Raw genomic sequence first — 17711 nt, 5'->3', positions numbered from 1 at the left:
GGGGCCTATGGCAACGCTGTGGTGTGGTCGACAGAGACGCTCTTTTTTCCTTCTCTGTTGCTGCTCGGGGAGCTGAGCCGACGGCGTTGCAACACACGAAGTTGGCCCGCCCTCTCCTCTTCTCCCTCTCCTGCTCGTGGGTCTGGCCTTTGTCCTTTCGTCTTCTCGTTCTGCTCCTCTGTTTTGTCTTTCTCTTCTGTCGATTGATATCTCGGAAAAGCCGCTTGGCTGGAACGACGCGTGTCCGGCGGCGGGCGGATTGAAGGGGGATCGCAACGGTCCTCTAAAGCGTCTCTACGGATCCTTTGTCCCTCGGATTCCTTCCAGCCTTTCCCAATTGTGCTGTGCTGGGAACCTGTCACCCCCCGGCAAGCAGCTTATGCGCGGTTTGTTCTTTGCGCAGAGGCACGTGAAGCTGGCCGGGTATTAACTCTTAATAGGCACCAAGCTTGCCTGTTGGAGACAGGGCCGGTATTCAAAGCTATGGGGAGGCTGCGGTGGGACAGGAACACGGCAACTTGGGGGCCAGAGGACGCCAAAAGGGCGGCAAGGAGACAATGCGGTGCAATAACCCGATAGCAAGCGGCCTCAATGAAATGCGACAACGGCAAGGCGGATGGAGGGCTTCGCTCGAGCTGGATCGGTTCAAGCAACAGGCGAGCAGCGATCTATTACTGTCGATGGGCAGAGTCTCAGCCGACAGTGTTGAATAATGGCGGGGGATGGGCAATTAGGCGGCAAGTGGGTGTTAGCGCATACCGGGAGGGCAGAGAGACGTCTGAGGTCGCATTCGAGCCAGGGACGGACGGACGGACGGATACCCGTGGCGGTCGCCGTCGTCTGTGATGGATGGCTGTGTGTGATGGACTGCGAGACTGCGAGATGGCCCACGCTATGAAGCCCGGAGGTTCTGTCTGAAGTATAGGGAGGTAGGGTATGAGCTCGATAGCGGAAGAGACGCAAGAAGAGGGTGGCTGTCGGGGTCAATTGAGAGCAAAGCACGTTGCTGGATGCAGTCAGAAGGGCCAGATTCGGGTAGCAAAAGACACCAAAAGGCACGGGGCTCGAGAGGAGGAGGGGGGAAGAGGCTTGTCATACCTATTACTTTCCAGACAAGACAGGACTGGGCAGCTGAACTGCGGTCGACACAGGACAGACAAGCTGCTGCTGCTGCTGCGGCGGCGGCGCCATTGGTGGTGCTGCTCCAGGTCCCAGCACAGCGTCGACAGCTGCCACCAGTCAGGTACACACACAGCTTTTGACAGACAGGATATGCTGGCGAGTCTTGCCCGTCAGCTCATCGGTCGGTCAGTGTGTACAGCAGAGGCGCGAGGGTGCTGTACAGCCACGATGAGCCATGAGACAACCAGGCCCAATCAGTCGCTAGTGCAAATCGACGCATCAAGCGATTGTGATAAGGTGTGGTGCCACGATTGCAGTGCCAGCATGTAAGTAATAAACGTTGACGATGCTGAGATTACCCTACCTAGCTTTGGGGCCTGATGCATACCTAAGGTACCTTATAGTGTATCTGTACCTGGCTGCGCCTGTCTACCTAAGGTAAGGTACTACTACCTTAATACCCTTGAAGGTATGCTGGTACGGGATGCTGGGGTTGTCTTGGGTGTTAACCCTGATGGGCGAGAGTGTTGTTATCAGGGAAGACGTTGGGATCGATCGATGCTACCTAGGAAGTGCCTAGTAGTACTGTACATACATGGCACAAGCGGCAAGATGCGGCGACATCACACACAGGTGGGCTTTTGACGGGATATCAAAGGATGGGAGGCAGGGGGGTGTTTCTGGTTGCTGCAACAGAGGTAGCCAAGGTAGCGTGTAGGTATGTAGCCATAGGTACCTACCTTGCCATCCATACCTACACCATACCTAGGTACATCATGGCTACCTTACCTAACCTTACCTTAGGTATATCAATTCGTTTGGGCGCAATGGCAACGATAGAAATGCCGGACCAACTGCCAGCAGTTCCAGTTGCTTCAAACGAAACAATACCATTGATTCACTACACCCAGAGTCACGACGTCTATCCTGTACTGTATAGATAGACCGGATACCATCATAACATGGCATTCCTCGTTAACCGTCCGCCGACCTCGGTTAACAGCCAACGGATCCACGCCCGCGCGGTTCCGCATCAAACGACTCGAGCAGATCCAGCAGCCGAGGTCTATCTAATCGTGGCATCCTGAACCGGAGTGACATAACCAAGAAAAACAGAGAAAAACCCTGGGACAACTGCTATGGAGTTGATTTTCTTAGCTTGTGCTTGATCCTACTATACTCCATATTTTTTTGGGGGATATCATATCGTCGTTGCTATTTTCCTTCGCCTTGTTGCGGGCCCTCAAGTCCAGCTTCACTTCACAGTACTAGAACGGTTCTCAGAACCACTACCTACCTTACTCTGCATCGCACGTGAAGGGGGCAGGGAACAAAGCACATGCTTCTCCAGCTCTAACTCGTCGCCGCTCCTCCAAACAATGGCCCAGTCCAAGCCTGCCATTTCGCCCTGGGGAGGCGCCGTCGCCGGCGCAACGGGAGCCGTCATCGCAAACGCCCTGGTCTATCCTCTCGACATGTAAGTCAAGGCCCCCCTCTCGGAACTCGAGACTCGAGACTCTCTCTCTCTCAAACGATAAGGACCGCCAATTGACGTGTTATCCGTGTGTTTGCGACGCCTCCAGCGTAAAGACCCGCCTGCAAGTCCAGGTGCGCGACAACAACAGCGACAAGACCTCGACCGAAGCCGGCGAATCGCAACACTACACCTCGACATGGAACGCCATCTCGCGCATCATGGCCGAGGAAGGCATCCAGGGCCTCTACGCCGGCATGAACGGCTCCCTGGTGGGCGTCGCGTCCACCAACTTTGCCTACTTCTACTGGTACACCGTCGCCCGGACGCTCTACACAAAGTCGGCCGGTCCCTCGGCGGCGGCGCCCTCGACGGCGATCGAGCTCTCCCTGGGCGCCGCTGCCGGCGCGCTGGCGCAGCTCTTCACCATTCCCGTCGCCGTCGTCACGACGCGCCAGCAGACCGCCTCCAAGGCTGATAGGAAGGGCCTCATCGCGACGGCCCAGGAGGTCATCGAGGGGCCCGACGGCGTCAGTGGGCTCTGGAGGGGCCTCAAGGCCAGTCTTGTCCTGGTTGTGAATCCCGCAATCACATACGGTGCCTATGAGCGATTAAAGACCATCTTCTTCCCTGGCAAGACGAAGCTGAAGCCCTGGGAGGCTTTCCGTAAGTTGCATTGTCTCCAACCGTATTGCCTGACCGTCAAACTGCCTCTAACAATTTTTCCCAGTCCTGGGCGCCATGTCCAAAGCTCTAGCCACGATAGCCACGCAGCCCCTTATTGTTGCCAAAGTCGGCTTGCAGTCGAAACCGCCTCCCGCACGAAACGGAAAGCCCTTTGGCAGCTTCGTCGAGGTGATGCGGTTCATCATCCAGCATGAAGGCGTCCGGGGCCTCTTCAAGGGCATGGGCCCCCAGATCCTGAAAGGTCTGCTCGTCCAAGGCATCTTGATGATGACCAAGGAAAAGTAAGAACACCCTCCCCCGAGACTCCTCTGCCCGTGACCTGACTTCCCTAATCCATGTTCGATAGGGTCGAATTGCTATTTGTATTACTATTGCGATATCTGAAATCGCTCAGCTTGTCCAGAGCGCGCAGTGCCATCGCAGCATCATCAGCAGCCGCGGACCTGGCAGCCAATGCGGCAAAGATAACGCCCCTTGTCAAAAGCTAAGAGGGGAATGTTTGCATATAAGTAATCAGTTTTGTATAATGAAACAATGTTGCAATTACATTTCTACCTTAGGTAGTACTGTATGTTTGTATAGGTATCGCATGCAGATTCTCGGCTTGTCTTCAACTAACGAATAAAGACCCATGCATCCAAGATATCAGCTCATTGCCGTGGAAGGGCATAATCGACCACGCTCAACCGGTGTCACAATGAAACTACACGCCCCAGGCTTCCCACTCGCCAATTTGAATGGGGGAGTCGCTAAAGACGTCCCCGGAAAGCTCCTGAATCGTCCGATGCTCCCGCAAACTCTCTATAACAAGGTATCTCGGCCCACGACTCGTGCTCGAGGGCTCTATGTCGAACTGAGTCGTTTGAATGATCGGTCCGGGGTCTCCTAAGCCCGCTCTGGACTCGGCTAGAACCCGCGGCTCCGAGCTTGGGACATCCAGCATAGATATACGAACCATTACGGCTGGCAGGGAGCGTGTGTCGTGGTAAACGTTCTCTGGCGGAGGTGCGACGCTTCGAACGGAAATGAAAGCTCGAGTAACCCAGGACGCACTGATAGAGGCCCTCCAACGTTGCCCTTCTCCCCCCAAAGTAAGTGGCCGTAGAGGTGTCCGCAACTTTCCCGCCGTATCAGCCGGTATAGGCTGCAGAGTGATCGGCGTCATGGAGCCAATTCGTAGCGAGAAATCGGCCATCTGCTGTGCTTCAAATGTCGAACAGACCAAGGTGTAATCTCCAGCCTCCAACGTGGCGAGTTCGGCAATGGCACAGCCACGGCGATACTCGCCCGAGGACACGACCAAGTCTTTCGCCTTGACGGTATGTGCGCGTTTGCCTCGAGCCCAGATCAAGTCAACGTGTACATGGATATCGCGGTTGCCTGTAGCCAACAAGATGGACACTGGGGTAGCGCGGGGGACCGAAAGCTTGTACTGGGGGTTTAGAAAGTAGGTCGTGCATGATGGGTTCCCCCCCGCTGTCCGTCTGTTCCAGGCACCTCGTTGCTCCGTAAAGTGCGTCATCTTCTCTTCCGCCTCCTTGACTTGGACCGCGCTGTTTGAGAAAATGTAAAGGGAGAAGGTGTAGCTGGGTAAAGGCAACGCCTGCTGGTCAACAACGACGGTGTACGCTTTACCAGGCCTGCTCTCGATTCGTGCGAGCGTCTGTGGAGAGTCGACGTATGGCCCGCGGTATGTCGATCCGTCACCAACCTGCACCCTTTGGCCTTGCCGGTCAAAGACAAGTATACTCATAAACCCAAGTTGACTGGACACGGCAGCCAGAGTACCGGATTTTTGGCGGGCGATCTCGAGCTCGGCATCTTTGAAGTGACGGCTCAGCAAGATCCAGATCACTCCCCCTGTAGGTGAGCTTACTGAGAATTGCGGGTTCCGCACCAACGACGCCGCAAAATCTGTCGTAGGGATTTCCCAAGCAAAATGACGCTCTTGGCGATGAGTAAACAGAGCCGGGTTCCAGTTGAGATACATGGATTCGAAGTGCTGAGCTATATCCTCAATGGCCATCCAGAGGGTGCCTGCGGAGAGTGATTCAACATCGCCATCACTTGCCTCAGATGACGAGTCCAACTTGGTCCCGTCGGAGCCGTGAACAGCAGACCAACCCTGTCCCTTCCATGTCTGACTGTGCGACCAAGGGTTTTTGACGAGGAATCTGCGGTTCGAGGGATCTAGATCCTGCACAGCATAGTCATGCTCTCCTACGAGTCCCATGAAATTCTCCTCTTCTGCAGAGACGTGGCCTGTGCCAAGTGTGATGACGACATCCCCAGTGTCGTAAGCTGTCTTGATCCTGTTCCATGTCTCGTGTACGTCAAAGTCCTCCCTGTCTCGTACTATGTCATTAGATGGGCTCTTGAACATGTTCCAAGGGGATCAATCAGCCCGTACCTTTGAAGGAACAATTGCTCGGGGATCCAGCCGGTGAGGACCCAGAGATCGGTTCCCGAGTTGCTCCCAGGAAAGTCATAGCCGCCTCGTACTTTGAGGTAGGCCTTTTCAAGCAAAGCCGGCCATATCAACCGCGGATTGTGCCGATTCGTGACAAAGAGAGCTCGATCAGTCCCCGAAGCGGGAAGCCTGTCGTCTATGGTGACCCGTCGAGCGCAACCGTTGAAGTTCAGCCGAAAGATATATTTCCCAGAAGGAGAGAGCTTAGGCTGTCCTCTTGCGTGGTCAAACGGATGCATTATCTTTGAGAGGATCTTTGGTACTGCGTTAATCCTAGCCATCATTCGAGTACGATGCACGCTTGACGTACTGCATGTTTTCCAGTCCAGACCCTCGCGGCAGCGGAAATACTAGCGACGACCGAACAGTCAGTCGTTATATCTTGCGCCAAGTCGAAGCGCGTGCCTTGGGTCATGAGGATATCATCTTGGCCGGCGGCGAAGGGTCCGAACAGCTCGTGTGGCCTTTGCCATGCCGAAAAGTTGGCCAGTTGGGTCTCGGAAAGCGGAAATGCAGTGTCGTCGCTAGCCCTCGCGTTAGAATGCGGCCGCCCAAATCCGTCTCTCTAACTGCATGTGTGGGATCGTAGAGGCTCACACGTATGGCGCCCGATCGGGTCCCAGCTGGAACTGCGTGTCTGGCGGATCGTCACTCCAAGGGGGATAGTAGCTTCCGTGGAGTCGTGAGGCGCCGCGCAGTATCTCGAGGCCGTCTGTGGGTGGTGACGCCGGCGAGGCCGTCAGCTGCACTTTGAGCTGTTCGGCGTGTGCAATGAGCTGCTGGCATCTGCGGCGAAGTCGGGCTGCATCGTCTTTGGCAATCCCCTTTTCCGCAGCAGCTCGCATGTACAGCTCGGCCGCTTGTATGGCATAGTCCAAGGCTTTTTGGCCGGTTGATGTTGCGAGCAGAGACTCAACGTCCTGGAAACGAGTCAATTGTCAGCAAACAACTTGACTCTTGTATCCCCCTGGGAGCCTTTGAAGGAAGCTCACCTTTGCCCTCCTCTCCATGCCTTAGGAAAGTGGCATCATGGCATCACACAGAGAACCCGTTGATCGGTAGCAGTGACAACACGCCGGGCAGAGAAGACGAGGCCTCGAGTGGGTTTGAGCGAGTATGCACCTTGACGGATCTGGCTGCTACCTAACGACCAGCACCATTCGTGTGCCGTGGGCAAGTACAAGTGCAAATAGAATGAGAGTGGTATAGATCCAGAGCTGAAAGGGAGGCCCATTAATAGTAACACGAAGCTTTGAGGTTACGAAACAGAGGCGCAGCAGCTCAGCACTCTGTGGCCCCATATTAGACGGCTCATGACTAATACCGACCGCTCAGGACAGGACAGCCGGAGGACAAACCATCAATCGGGGCTTGGATATTCCTACACAAATAGCTCTACGTCCTATTCTATACCAGCTCGTCTACCTCGTCTCTAAAATCTGCGTGAAGCTGAGATAAGATGTAGAAAGGCTTCATGGCCTTTGGCGGTCGCGTTGAGCTACCTCCGGAGAGCTCCAGACATCCAAGCGTGGTCTCGCAGCTAGTGTCGGCAGTGCTTATTGACATTTGGAAGCTCGCCATCTTCTTTTGCTTCTTCAAGGCAAAGGCTCCTACTTCTCGCCCTGCGCGATACGAAATGATCCGGCCCGACCTTCTTCTCTGTGAGATCAAGCTCACTTCGTCACTGGTCTCCGAGCAAGTCTCGTCTTCCGCATCGATAAGCTTCGCAGATGTCATTGTAATGCCTTCACCTTGGCCTCGGCGAGAGCTTTGCTTGGGGCTGGGCAGCACCCATTCGCTAATTCCCTCTTCCCATCGCCATCCCGAGAAGATGGTGCTGAATTTTGCGTTCCTCGGCGTGATGCCAGAGAGTCTCTCCGCAAAGGTTAGGTCACGGAGATCCTCGGTTTTCTGAGCAAGCATAAAGGCAACATCTTTCCGGAGTCCGTGGCCGAACCACTCGGGTAGCTTTCGACGAGCCAGGTTCGAACAGACGTCGGAGAGGAGTTCTTGACTCGAGGCTGCGCTGCTGCGCCGGCGACATTGAATGATGGCACACAAGAGGATGACTGTATGCTGATATTGGGCGCCATTATTGGAAACTGCGTCGATTCTATGAGCCATGGTCTCGAACTCCTCTGAAACTCGTCTTTTGAAAGCTGGACTCGCCAAGTCGGACTGCGCCACTGCGAGGTAGCGTGCAAAGACGAGCAGAAAGGAGGCAGTGTCTGGAGGGCTTTTACGGCTCCTATACCGTGAAATAAGTGAGATACTGCATTCGAGCACATAGACCAACCGTCTCCACGCTCCCTTTCGTTGCGCCCGCTCTCCTAGAATGATTTGGGCCTCCAAAGTCGACGCTGCGACCGCCAAACCAGCCGCAACGCGGATGAGAGTCTGTTCAATAGCACAGCAGTCGCTGGGTTTGGGTCGGTTGCCCCGAGCGAGGGTCCATATAGCGATACACATGAATTCAACAATGTGTGGCTTCGCGTTTCCAGAGGTTAAGCCCTCGAGGCTGGAGATCCAGAAACCAGAGAAAGCTCGTGAGGAAATTGAGGCTGATGAGAGTAGTCCCTTGTTGATCAAGCCAGAAATGCACTCAAAGACGGGACCAGGTATCTTTCTTCCCTTCAAGGCATCCAAAAGCACCAATACGGTTGAGCGTTCCCTACTCTCGCTGACGTGGATCGTTCTGGGTCGGAGCTCGGTAGCTCGGTGTCTACTAGTCGAGGCCGCCAGCTGAGCAGCCTCCTGACTGCCGTTCAGATGGACGCAGAGCCGCACGAGGAGGCTGCAGAATTCTGGTCTGAAGAGTCCATCAGCGATGGCATTGGACAGCAGGTGTGTAGCTTGAGAGCGAACCACAAGCCTCAATGGGCGCCATCCAGAACTAGGCGAACCCAGAGCTTCCAGTTGTTCAAACAGATCCGAAGCTGCATCAGAGATGCCCCATATCGACTTAACACCACTATCTTTCAGTTGTTGCCGATCCCACGCATCTATATCCGCGATGCAGTCTGGGATTTTGCGCAAGCACATGGCAAGTAATGACTTGCCGCGGGCATGCTTGCCTTGGAGGGCCGTGGAGTGTAACAATCGGTTCAGCCAGTGGAATATCGCTTCGTAGATGCGATGTATGTCGCTGGGGACATGCCGCCGGATGGAATTCAATTCGTCAGCTAGCTCAGGCGGGACAGAGTCCAGTAAGCCATATTCGATCTCGACGTTCTTCGCCGGCGTGTCGATTTGGTCTCGAATCTTGCGCCACACGGGCGTACGGAAGTCGATTGTCTCGGATGTCGGCGACAGGCTTCCTAGCTTCATGGCGCCCAAGGTACGGACTGGCCGCGGAGGAGTTGTCGCCGACTTGTCGGGCGCAGGAGCCGCTCGCTTCGTCCTCTGGCCGTACGTGCAGCGGACGCGCTTCACCGTCGAATCTTGACCATGGTCCGAAGCTCGTTTGGATCTGGTCGGCAGCGCGGGGTGGTCATCTGATATCAGGCGTCGAAGGCTGGCCAGGCGAGACTGAAGCTGGCGAAGCAGGCGTTGGCACCGAGCGGCGGTCCATGGCTGCGAGCCGTCCAGATCCGTGCCTCTCGGCCCCGAGGATGATCGCGACTTGGTGCCAAGGCGTTGGGATGAAGGCACAGCTTGCGCCGACGGATCCATATAAGACAGATAACAAGAAGAAGCGACTCTCCAAAAAAGAAAAACAAGATAATACTGATAAGCTTTACCAAGTAAAGAAACAGGAAGATGAAAACGATATCAAGCCATTGTCTTTCACAGCATCTCGGGCATGTCGTGCGTGTGTCAATGAGTGACGCTTCGCACCAGAGGATAAAAGAAGCACAAGCCCTCTGTTTACTTTCTTCCCGTTTCGCTCTAGAGCCGAATGCGCGGGTCCATAACTTGTGGGGTACCAGCCCAAGCAGCCGCACGCCTGTGAAAAGCGTAGCCGAAGCATGTACTGCCCATGTACCCCGCAGCTCCGAATTGCCGGACCGTTGCCAAATTTTTTTCTTTTTTGTGCCGGCCGGCCTGCAGACTGACTGACTCTTTTGCAAACCAATTCCTCAGGACGTCCCAGTCATTCCCGCCCAATTCTTAAATGACTGGTTTCTCTCTTCTCTCTCGAGTACCTCGTCGTTAACCCGTGCCCGCTTTCTCGACTGTCCCCCCCTTGTACGACAATGGCGGCCGAAGCACAAGCAGCTGCGTCTCCCTCTCCAGGTAAAGAGGCCCCGAGTCTTACACGGTCATTGTCGACAAACCAGCTGACGATGCACCCGTCACATCCCTGTAGCCCATGCTGTCGACGAGACTCCCGACAACGCCATGTCTGCTCCCGAGAAGGCCGTGACCGAAGGGGAGGCCGAGGCCGACGCCGAGGCAGATGCCGATGCTGCAGCTGAAGGTAATGGTGCTCTGCTGTCGAGGTGTGCGCTTGGGGTTGTGCTCGTTATCTGACATTGGGATGCTGTCATATAGCTATCTTGAACCTCACAATCGTCCTTCCCGATCCCGAGGCTGAAAAGCTGCATATCATGGTGGGCATTGGACCCGTTCTGGCCATTTCTAAATCATCACAACTTCTATTGACACGGCTTTTAGGTATCGTCTCAGGAGCAAGTTCACGAGGTTCGACAGTCCATCATCGATCTGCCCGCGGCCTTCCAGTATACCTGCTTCCACCTCGAGTTCCAAGGCCAGAAGATCAATGACTACATACCATTGGCCGAGATCCCGGATCTTGGCACCGAGCCGGAATTTCGCCTGGTGCCGGACCCGTACACCGAGAAGGAGGCCCGTATCCATCTGGTGAGGATTCGGGAGCTCATCGGCGCCGCGGGCAACCGCTCCGATGCCGCACATGGCATCCTGCCCGGCCTGTCGCTGTACGAGTCCGTGACCAAGAAGCTGTCGACTGAGGCTGAGGGCAGCGAGGAACAGCCTCTTGCCAAGGACTATGACTTCCAAGCCACCCCCTCGATTACCGGCCTTGTCCCCGAGCCCCTTGAGCCGGCGCCCAAGACAGTCAAGATGCTGGCTCTCTCATCGTGGAACCCTCCGCCATGCCATTTGCAGCAGCGCGGGCACCTGCTCTACCTTGTCGTAACCACCAACGAGGGAGAGCAGTTCCAGGTCACGGCGCACGTGTCTGGCTTCTTTGTGAACAAGTCCTCCAACGCCAAGTTCGACCCCTTCCCGCGTCCTGCTCCCAAGGGGCAGTCTTCCCACTCCCTGCTGAAGCTCATTGAGCTGCTCTCGCCCTCCTTTTCCAGCTCCTTCGAGAGCCTTCAGGAATACAACAGCAAGAGGGATCCGCTGGCTACGTTCCAGATCACCAACGCAATTCCCAACTCACCCTGGGCTGTGCCACCCCCTACCTCGGCTCTTTGCACACACACTCCCGATGTCACGAGGCCGCAGGAGACGTATCTCCTCGCGGGCGTAGACAACACAGATACTTTGCGCGATTGGAATGAGGAGTTCCAGTCGGCCAAGGAGCTGCCGAAAGAGAGCGTTCAAGACCGAGTCTTCCGTGAGCGCCTGACTTCGAAGCTCTTTGCAGACTACAACGACGCTGCCGTCAAGGGTGCCGTGTTGATCGCCCACGGAGACATCGCGCCCCTCAACCCAACAGAGACCAGAGATGCGCAGATCTTCGTCTACAACAACATCTTCTACTCTTTCGGAGCTGACGGCGTTGGCACCTTTACCTCCGAAGGCGGCGATGAGGCGGCGAGGGTTGCCACTGGCAAGGATGTCGCAGGTGTGCAGCTGGTCAACCAACTGGACATTGACGGCCTCTTCACGCCCGCCACTGTGGTTGTTGACTACTTGGGCAAGCGCATTGTCGGCCAGAGCATTGTTCCTGGCATCTTCAAGCAGCGCGAGCCTGGTGAGCACCAGATCGACTATGGCGCGGTAGATGGAAAGGACGTTGTGGCGATTGACGACCGGTTCACCACTCCCTTCTCTCAACTCTCCAAGGCCCTCAAGGTGAAGCCGCATCCTGTTTGGGACAAGGATGGCAAGAGGTTTGATCTCGAGGCGAGTGTGGAGACCAAGGGTTTGATGGGCACAGATGGACGCAAATACGTCCTCGACCTCTACCGAATCACGCCTTTCGACATCGCTTGGAGGGAAGAGATTTCGGCTGCGGATGATCAGGCGGGAGCGGCCGAGTACCCCCACAGGATGACGGTGCTGCGACCGGAGCTGGTGGAGTCGTTCGGCCGCTACCGAATGAAGCAGTGGATCGATGCCGAGCTGGCTCGCCGTGCTCAGCCCAAGTCAGGAGACGCCTCGGCCGAGACCTCTACCGAGGCCAAGGAGGAGGCTTCCCAGGAGGCTTCCCAGGAGGCTTCCAAGGACGAGACCAAGGACGAGACCAAGGATGAGGCCAAGGATGAGGTCAAGGACGAGACCAAGGAAGAGAAGACTGAGGCTGAGAAGACGGAGGCCGAGAAGTCTCAGCCCAACCTCTCCGACTTCAAGTTTGCCCTCAACCCCGATGCATTCAGCGGCCAGGTCCCCATTACCGATGAGGAAAAGGCCGAGCTCGAAGCCGACGAGAAAGAGGTCAGGGCGGCAGGAGAATACCTGCGCGACCGGGTGATTCCAGAGTTCCTGCGCGAGCTCATTGATTCAGACATTAGCTTCCCCATGGATGGCCAGTCCCTCGGCCGCATCCTGCACAAACGGGGTATCAACATCAGGTACCTCGGAAAGATCACCACGCTTGCTACCAACGACCGACTTCGCTGCCTGCGGGAGATTTGCATTCAGGATATGGTTGCTCGTGCGTTCAAGCACGTTGCCGCCAACTACCTTCGGTCTCTCCCCATGCCATTTGCGCCTTCTTGCCTGTCGCATCTCTTGAACTGCCTGCTGGGCCATCGGTTCAACTCGAAGCCCACGGCTGATGTTGACCAGACCTTCCGGGAGCTGTACCCCGACGCCGACCTTTCGTTCGAGGCCGTCACCCCCGAGTCCCTCCGAGAGCAGATTGAGCAGCAGGTTCTGAAACGCTTCCGATACCAGCTCGGCGCGGAGTGGTTCAACGAGGTCCGTCCTGTGCAGCTGCTCCGTGACATCTGCATCAGGGTGGGCGTCCAGGTCGTGGCCAAGGACTATGCTTTCGAGAGTGGTGCTGCTGCCGCCGCCGCTCCCGCCAGCGCTGCCCAGCCAGAGCAGGTGAATGGCCAGGCGACCGGCGAGACCAAGAGCAAGAAGAAGAAGAAGTCCGCGGCAAGAGAGAGCTCACCCACAACTCCGCCGGTGTCGGCACCTGCCACCACCTTCACTCCCGACGATGTGATCAACGTCGTTCCGGTGGTCAAGCACTCGTGCCCTCGAAGCTCGCTTGCGGAAGAGGCGCTCGAGGCTGGACGAATCTCCATCCTCCAGAACCAGAAGAAGCTCGGGCAGGAGCTGTTGCTGGAATCCCTGTCCCTTCACGAGCAGATCTACGGCATCCTCCACCCCGAGGTCGCAAAGGTCTACAACAGCCTCTCGATGCTGTACTACCAGCTGGATGATAAGGAGGTGGCCGTTGAGCTGGCACGGAAGGCCATTATCGTTTCCGAGCGCACGGGCGGTGTTGACTCGGCCGAAACACTGCTCAACTACCTGAACCTCAGCCTCTTCCTGCACCAGATTGGCGACAGCAAGTCGGCCCTGGGCTACTCCATCCACGCGCTCAAGCTGTGGAAGATCATCTACGGACCCGGACACCCCGACTCCATCACGACCCTCAATAACGCGGCTGTGATGCTGCAGGGTGTCAAGGCGTACCACGAGTCCCGCCTCTGGTTCGAGGAGTCCCTGCGCGTGTGCGACTCCGTCTTTGGCAGGCAGTCCATCAACTCGGCCACTCTGCTGTTCCAGCTGGCGCAGGCCCTCGCGCTCGACCACGATTCCAAGGCGGCCGTCAACAGGATGCGTGAATCATACAACATCTTCCTTGCCGAGCTTGGCCCGGAGGACAAGAACACCAAGGAAGCCGAGAACTGGCTGGAGCAGCTGACCCAGAACGCCGTCTCGATCGCCAAGCACGCCAAGGATGTGCAGGCCAGGCGCCTGCGTTCAGGCATCCGGTTCCCCGTGGCGACAGCCGCACAGTCCGCAGGCGCGGCACCGCAGCGTGGAGCGGCGTCCCAGATCGACTCCCGCAGTATTGACGAGCTTCTCAAGTTCATCGAGGGCACCGACGCGTCCAAGACGGGATCGAAGAAGCGACCCGGACGCGGAAACCCTAAGAGGCGAGGAGCCGCCAAATAAACCGCTGCTCCCGATGAGCGAGCAGATGTCAAACGAGGAAAAGATTTTTTTGATGAAACTCGAATGTGAAGCATATATGTTAACGAGACGTCCATGGTTTTTTCATGAATGGGTATGGGAAACACGGCTTCTCCTCAGGACGTAAAAGCGACGGTGGCTGAGTGAGTCGAATTTACCTTCTCCCCGTGAATGTATTATATAGTGTTCAGGAGCATTAAAAAGAAGGAGGAGGCGGAAACAAGCAAGGGCAAAAATGTACATCTACTACCATATATAGGTTGGCTTCCAGGCCGTGGGAAGCAGACGATGAAAAGAATACCTCACTCATTCACGTACATGAAATATTTCGTCTCATTGTGACAGCTTGGATATCCTCCTTTCGCCTTTTGAAGGTGTCGACTAAAGGAATGGGCGGCTACGATGTCAAGCAAGTGGTGTTCAGCAAGATCAGATATGAGAAAACAAAGGCAAGGACTCAATTCATCAGAAAGTTGGCCGCCTATGAACCAGGTATCACACACTCCCCTTGACCCTTACCTTACCTTGCCAGCCATAACACCAGAAAAGGGCAAAGGAAACAAATAAACAGAAAGCAGAAAGAAAAAGAAAAGACAAAAGGCGATAGGAACACACAGAGTGTCATTTCCCCCCCTTTTCTTCGAGAACATTTTTTTTGCCCGCCTCGTACGCCAGCCGCCCACGTTCCCATATTGCCCAACCCCTTTAGAAACAAAGAAAAAAACATTCCTCATAAAAGTACAGACATGGAGAATACAGAGATAGGAAAGATGACCGTTACAAAAGACAAAGAAGAAATAAAAATTGGGTAAAAAAGAATGACGGAATGACCAGGCCAGCAGACCACACGCCACATGAGATAGACTTCCGATGGACAAGCTCTTCTCGCTGTTAAATCCCTCATGAGCCGCCTTTCAAGGCTGCGCCGATGGAGACGCCTCGCTCTACCGGGGCATGGTACGCGCCTATACTTTGGAAGCCCCTGGACGAGAAGTTAGCATCAAGGAAGGAGAAATGGGGAATAGAGTAGGACATCTTTGTAGACGTACTTCATCAGGTCAAATCCTTGCTCCTCCTCAGGCTCATCCGCGGCATCCGCAGACTCGCGAAGGCCAGACTTTTGCGGTCGCGAAGGGCTGCTCGGCGGCGACTTGCCGAGCGCAGGCGGGCTGCTGCTCCGGGGCGGCGCCTCTCTGGCGACCCTCGAAGGGCTGACTTCGTATGGCCCCAGCGGCTTCAGCGGCGTGCTGCCAATGTCGGCGTACTTCCAAAAGGGCGCCGGCGAGCTGGTCGGCATGTGCTGGCTGGGCCGCTGAGCGGTGCTGGGGGGCGCAAGCTTGGGATGGACTCTGGGCGGCGCGGGCGTGACGAAGGACGCGTTGTCGTCCTGCATGTACGACGACGTCAGGGTGGGCGACTGAGGCTGGAAGCCGGAAAAGGACGAGTCGGCGGCTGTGGATTTCCGCGCCCGGGGCAGCGGGCTGCCGTCCGCGGTCAGGCCCGAGCTGCGGTCCGCCTTGCGGCCGTATGCGCGATCCGGCGTCGACTGGAGGCCGCCGCGGAGGGCCGACTGAGGGGGCGGCGATACAAGCGGCGATCCTCGCCTCTTTTGCGCAGACGCGGGATCCCTGGCCAGGACGTCCTTGGGACCGTGGGTGATGTAGTTCAGGTGACTCGGCGACGACGGGACGGACGATCCCCTGTGGCCGCCACGGCCGATCTTGTATGCATTCCGCACCATCTCATCGCGGGCCTCGGGCACGATGTGCCACTTCATGCCTTTGCCGGGCTCGTCGGTAGTGCGGGCGACCTTGTCGAAGGACTTGTTGAGGGACAGATTGTGGCGAATGGAATTCTGAGGCCCAGAAAAGGTCAGCCGTCGTCATCATCGAGACTAAGCATAGTGTCTATGCGACTTGACTTGGAAGCTGCTACTCACCTGCCAGCCGGCTGCATGCTGGTGGCGATAATACGAATAAGTGCTCATGATGAAGTTGTAGATGCCATTCAGATTCAGCTTGCCATCGGGCGCATTGAGGATGGCCTGCGTGATCATCTGGGCATAGCTGTACTGGGGCTTGATGTGCTGGTTCTCGTCGAGACTGAGGTCTACGCCACTGGCACCAAGGAGACCTCCGGGGGTGCTGGCCGCGACGGGGGACTTGGCGACCGTCGCGGCGCTGTGGTCCTGGGACGATGTCGGCGTGCCCGGTCGCTTGACGGCTGCCTTGGCCGGCGTATCCAGGGCGTACGGGCGAGGGTGCGCAGCCTTTGGCGCATCGATGCTGCGTCCGCAGCGCTGCAGAAACATGGGGTGGACGTGGAGCGCACTGAGTTCCGAGGGGAGGACGAACATCATCTCGACGTTGCCAATCTCAATGACCTCGCCGCTGGTCAGAGGATGCGAGGTCTGGGGCCTGATGGGCTGGCCATTGACCTTGGCGCCGTTGCGGCCCTTGATGTACAGCATCCAGATCTCGTCCTTGGAGTTGAAGGAGATGGTGGCATGCTCGCGCGACACCATCTTGCTGGGGCCGAGGTCGATGTGCACGGCGGCCTGGCCGCTGTCGCTGCCGCTGCCGGCGGGCGCGCCATGGGAGGGCTCGGGGGAGCGGCCGATGTTGACGTTGAGCTTGGTGATGTAGTAGGTCCAGTCCTGCGCCGCCACCTTTGCGTATGCCTTGACGCCGTTGCCGTTGGCCTCGTGGATGGAGTTGGAGTGGTCCCTGCTGGCCTGGACGGGCTGGGAGCGCAGCTGCTGCGTGACCTGGGCCACCAGCAGGTCGTCCTGGGCCCTGGGCGAGTGCGACTGCGATTGCGACTGCGACTGCGACGACTCGGGCGCCTGCGAGGGAGCGCCGGGCGGGAGGCCGAGGCTGTCGGGGTGGTCGGGCGAGAGGGCCCTCTTGCGGCGCTTTGCGGGACGGCTGGGCGACGAGCTCTCGGGGTCCAGGTCGGCCTTGTCCTTGTCCTTGTCCTTGTCCTTGCGCAGGTCGCGCCGGCCGCGCTGGGCTCTCTTGGCCGATGCCGGCATTGTGGGTGGTGGTGATGGCGAGGGGCGCAGATGCGAAGAGATCGCGATGGTCGCTGCGTTGAGGTGTTGGTGTAGATACCTATGGATACCTATAGTATGCTAAGGGAACAGGTGAGGTGACGGCTTTCGATGCTGCGGAGATGCTTCTGAGCCGGCGCCGTGGAGGTTGAGAAAACAAATATTTTCTCCCGTTGCCTAGTACTACTACTCTTTTTTTTAATATTTTTTTTTGTCCCTCTTCTCGCAGCGTCTTTGAGGCTCCTCGTTTGCGCAACCACAACCACAGCCAGCGTGTCGATGCTATACCGAGTCGAAGTCAGAGCGAGGGCAGTGGCAGGTTTTTCTCTGTCTCTGTCCCTCTGGCGGCGCATCAGAGGCCACAGACTCGGAGCCTGCGGTCAGTGTCGAGCGCCGCGGGCTGGCATTTAAAGGGCAGATGCCGGCACAGGCAGTGAACCAGATCCATCCAGCGTTGCCGTAGTGTTCGGATGGCTTGCAAGGCTTGCTCAAACACAATCGCGTTCGCGTCGGCGACCCACCACTTTAGATGTGGAAACCTTATTGTGGAGGGGGGTGAAGGGTGAAGAACCTACCTGTAAGGGTCGGGGTTGGTA

At 56.8% G+C, this 17711-nt stretch overlaps 4 protein-coding genes across 4 annotated transcripts; 2 read left to right on the top strand and 2 right to left on the bottom strand.

Annotated features, from left to right (window-relative positions):
* Window positions 1-2501: 2501 nt before the first annotated feature.
* Window positions 2502-3771, top strand: TRIREDRAFT_70511 (uncharacterized protein; the record flags this gene model as incomplete). Its single annotated transcript, XM_006969660.1, has 4 exons — window positions 2502-2599; window positions 2706-3262; window positions 3327-3564; window positions 3630-3771. 4 exons carry the CDS (start codon window positions 2502-2504, stop codon window positions 3769-3771), a joined length of 1035 nt encoding a protein of 344 aa, XP_006969722.1.
* A 215-nt stretch (window positions 3772-3986) lies between these two features.
* TRIREDRAFT_70560 (uncharacterized protein) lies at window positions 3987-6682 on the bottom strand (the record flags this gene model as incomplete). The annotated part of the gene is made up of 4 exons (XM_006969642.1): window positions 3987-5628; window positions 5694-6007; window positions 6064-6249; window positions 6353-6682. Coding segments are annotated over 4 exons (2472 nt in total), but the record flags the coding sequence as incomplete, so codon positions are not given.
* Window positions 6683-9868: 3186 nt separating this feature from the next.
* On the top strand, window positions 9869-14334 carry TRIREDRAFT_82434 (uncharacterized protein). Its single transcript, XM_006969659.1, has 5 exons — window positions 9869-9989; window positions 10063-10173; window positions 10248-10306; window positions 10371-12176; window positions 12234-14334. Exons 1-5 carry the CDS (start codon window positions 9950-9952, stop codon window positions 14043-14045), a joined length of 3828 nt encoding a protein of 1275 aa, XP_006969721.1. The 5' UTR covers window positions 9869-9949; the 3' UTR covers window positions 14046-14334.
* Window positions 14335-14963: 629 nt separating this feature from the next.
* On the bottom strand, window positions 14964-17097 carry TRIREDRAFT_70517 (fork head transcription factor-like protein; the record flags this gene model as incomplete). The annotated part of the gene is made up of 4 exons (XM_006969641.1): window positions 14964-15045; window positions 15113-15918; window positions 16003-16858; window positions 16898-17097. The coding sequence occupies 4 exons, from the start codon at window positions 17095-17097 to the stop codon at window positions 14964-14966; spliced, it is 1944 nt and encodes a 647-aa protein (XP_006969703.1).
* Window positions 17098-17711: the final 614 nt, after the last annotated feature.

Source organism: Trichoderma reesei, assembly GCF_000167675.1.
Source record: "Trichoderma reesei QM6a unplaced genomic scaffold TRIREscaffold_37, whole genome shotgun sequence".
In the NCBI taxonomy this organism is placed as follows: domain Eukaryota; kingdom Fungi; phylum Ascomycota; class Sordariomycetes; order Hypocreales; family Hypocreaceae; genus Trichoderma; species Trichoderma reesei.
This window is presented reverse-complemented; position numbering and strand designations above follow the sequence as displayed.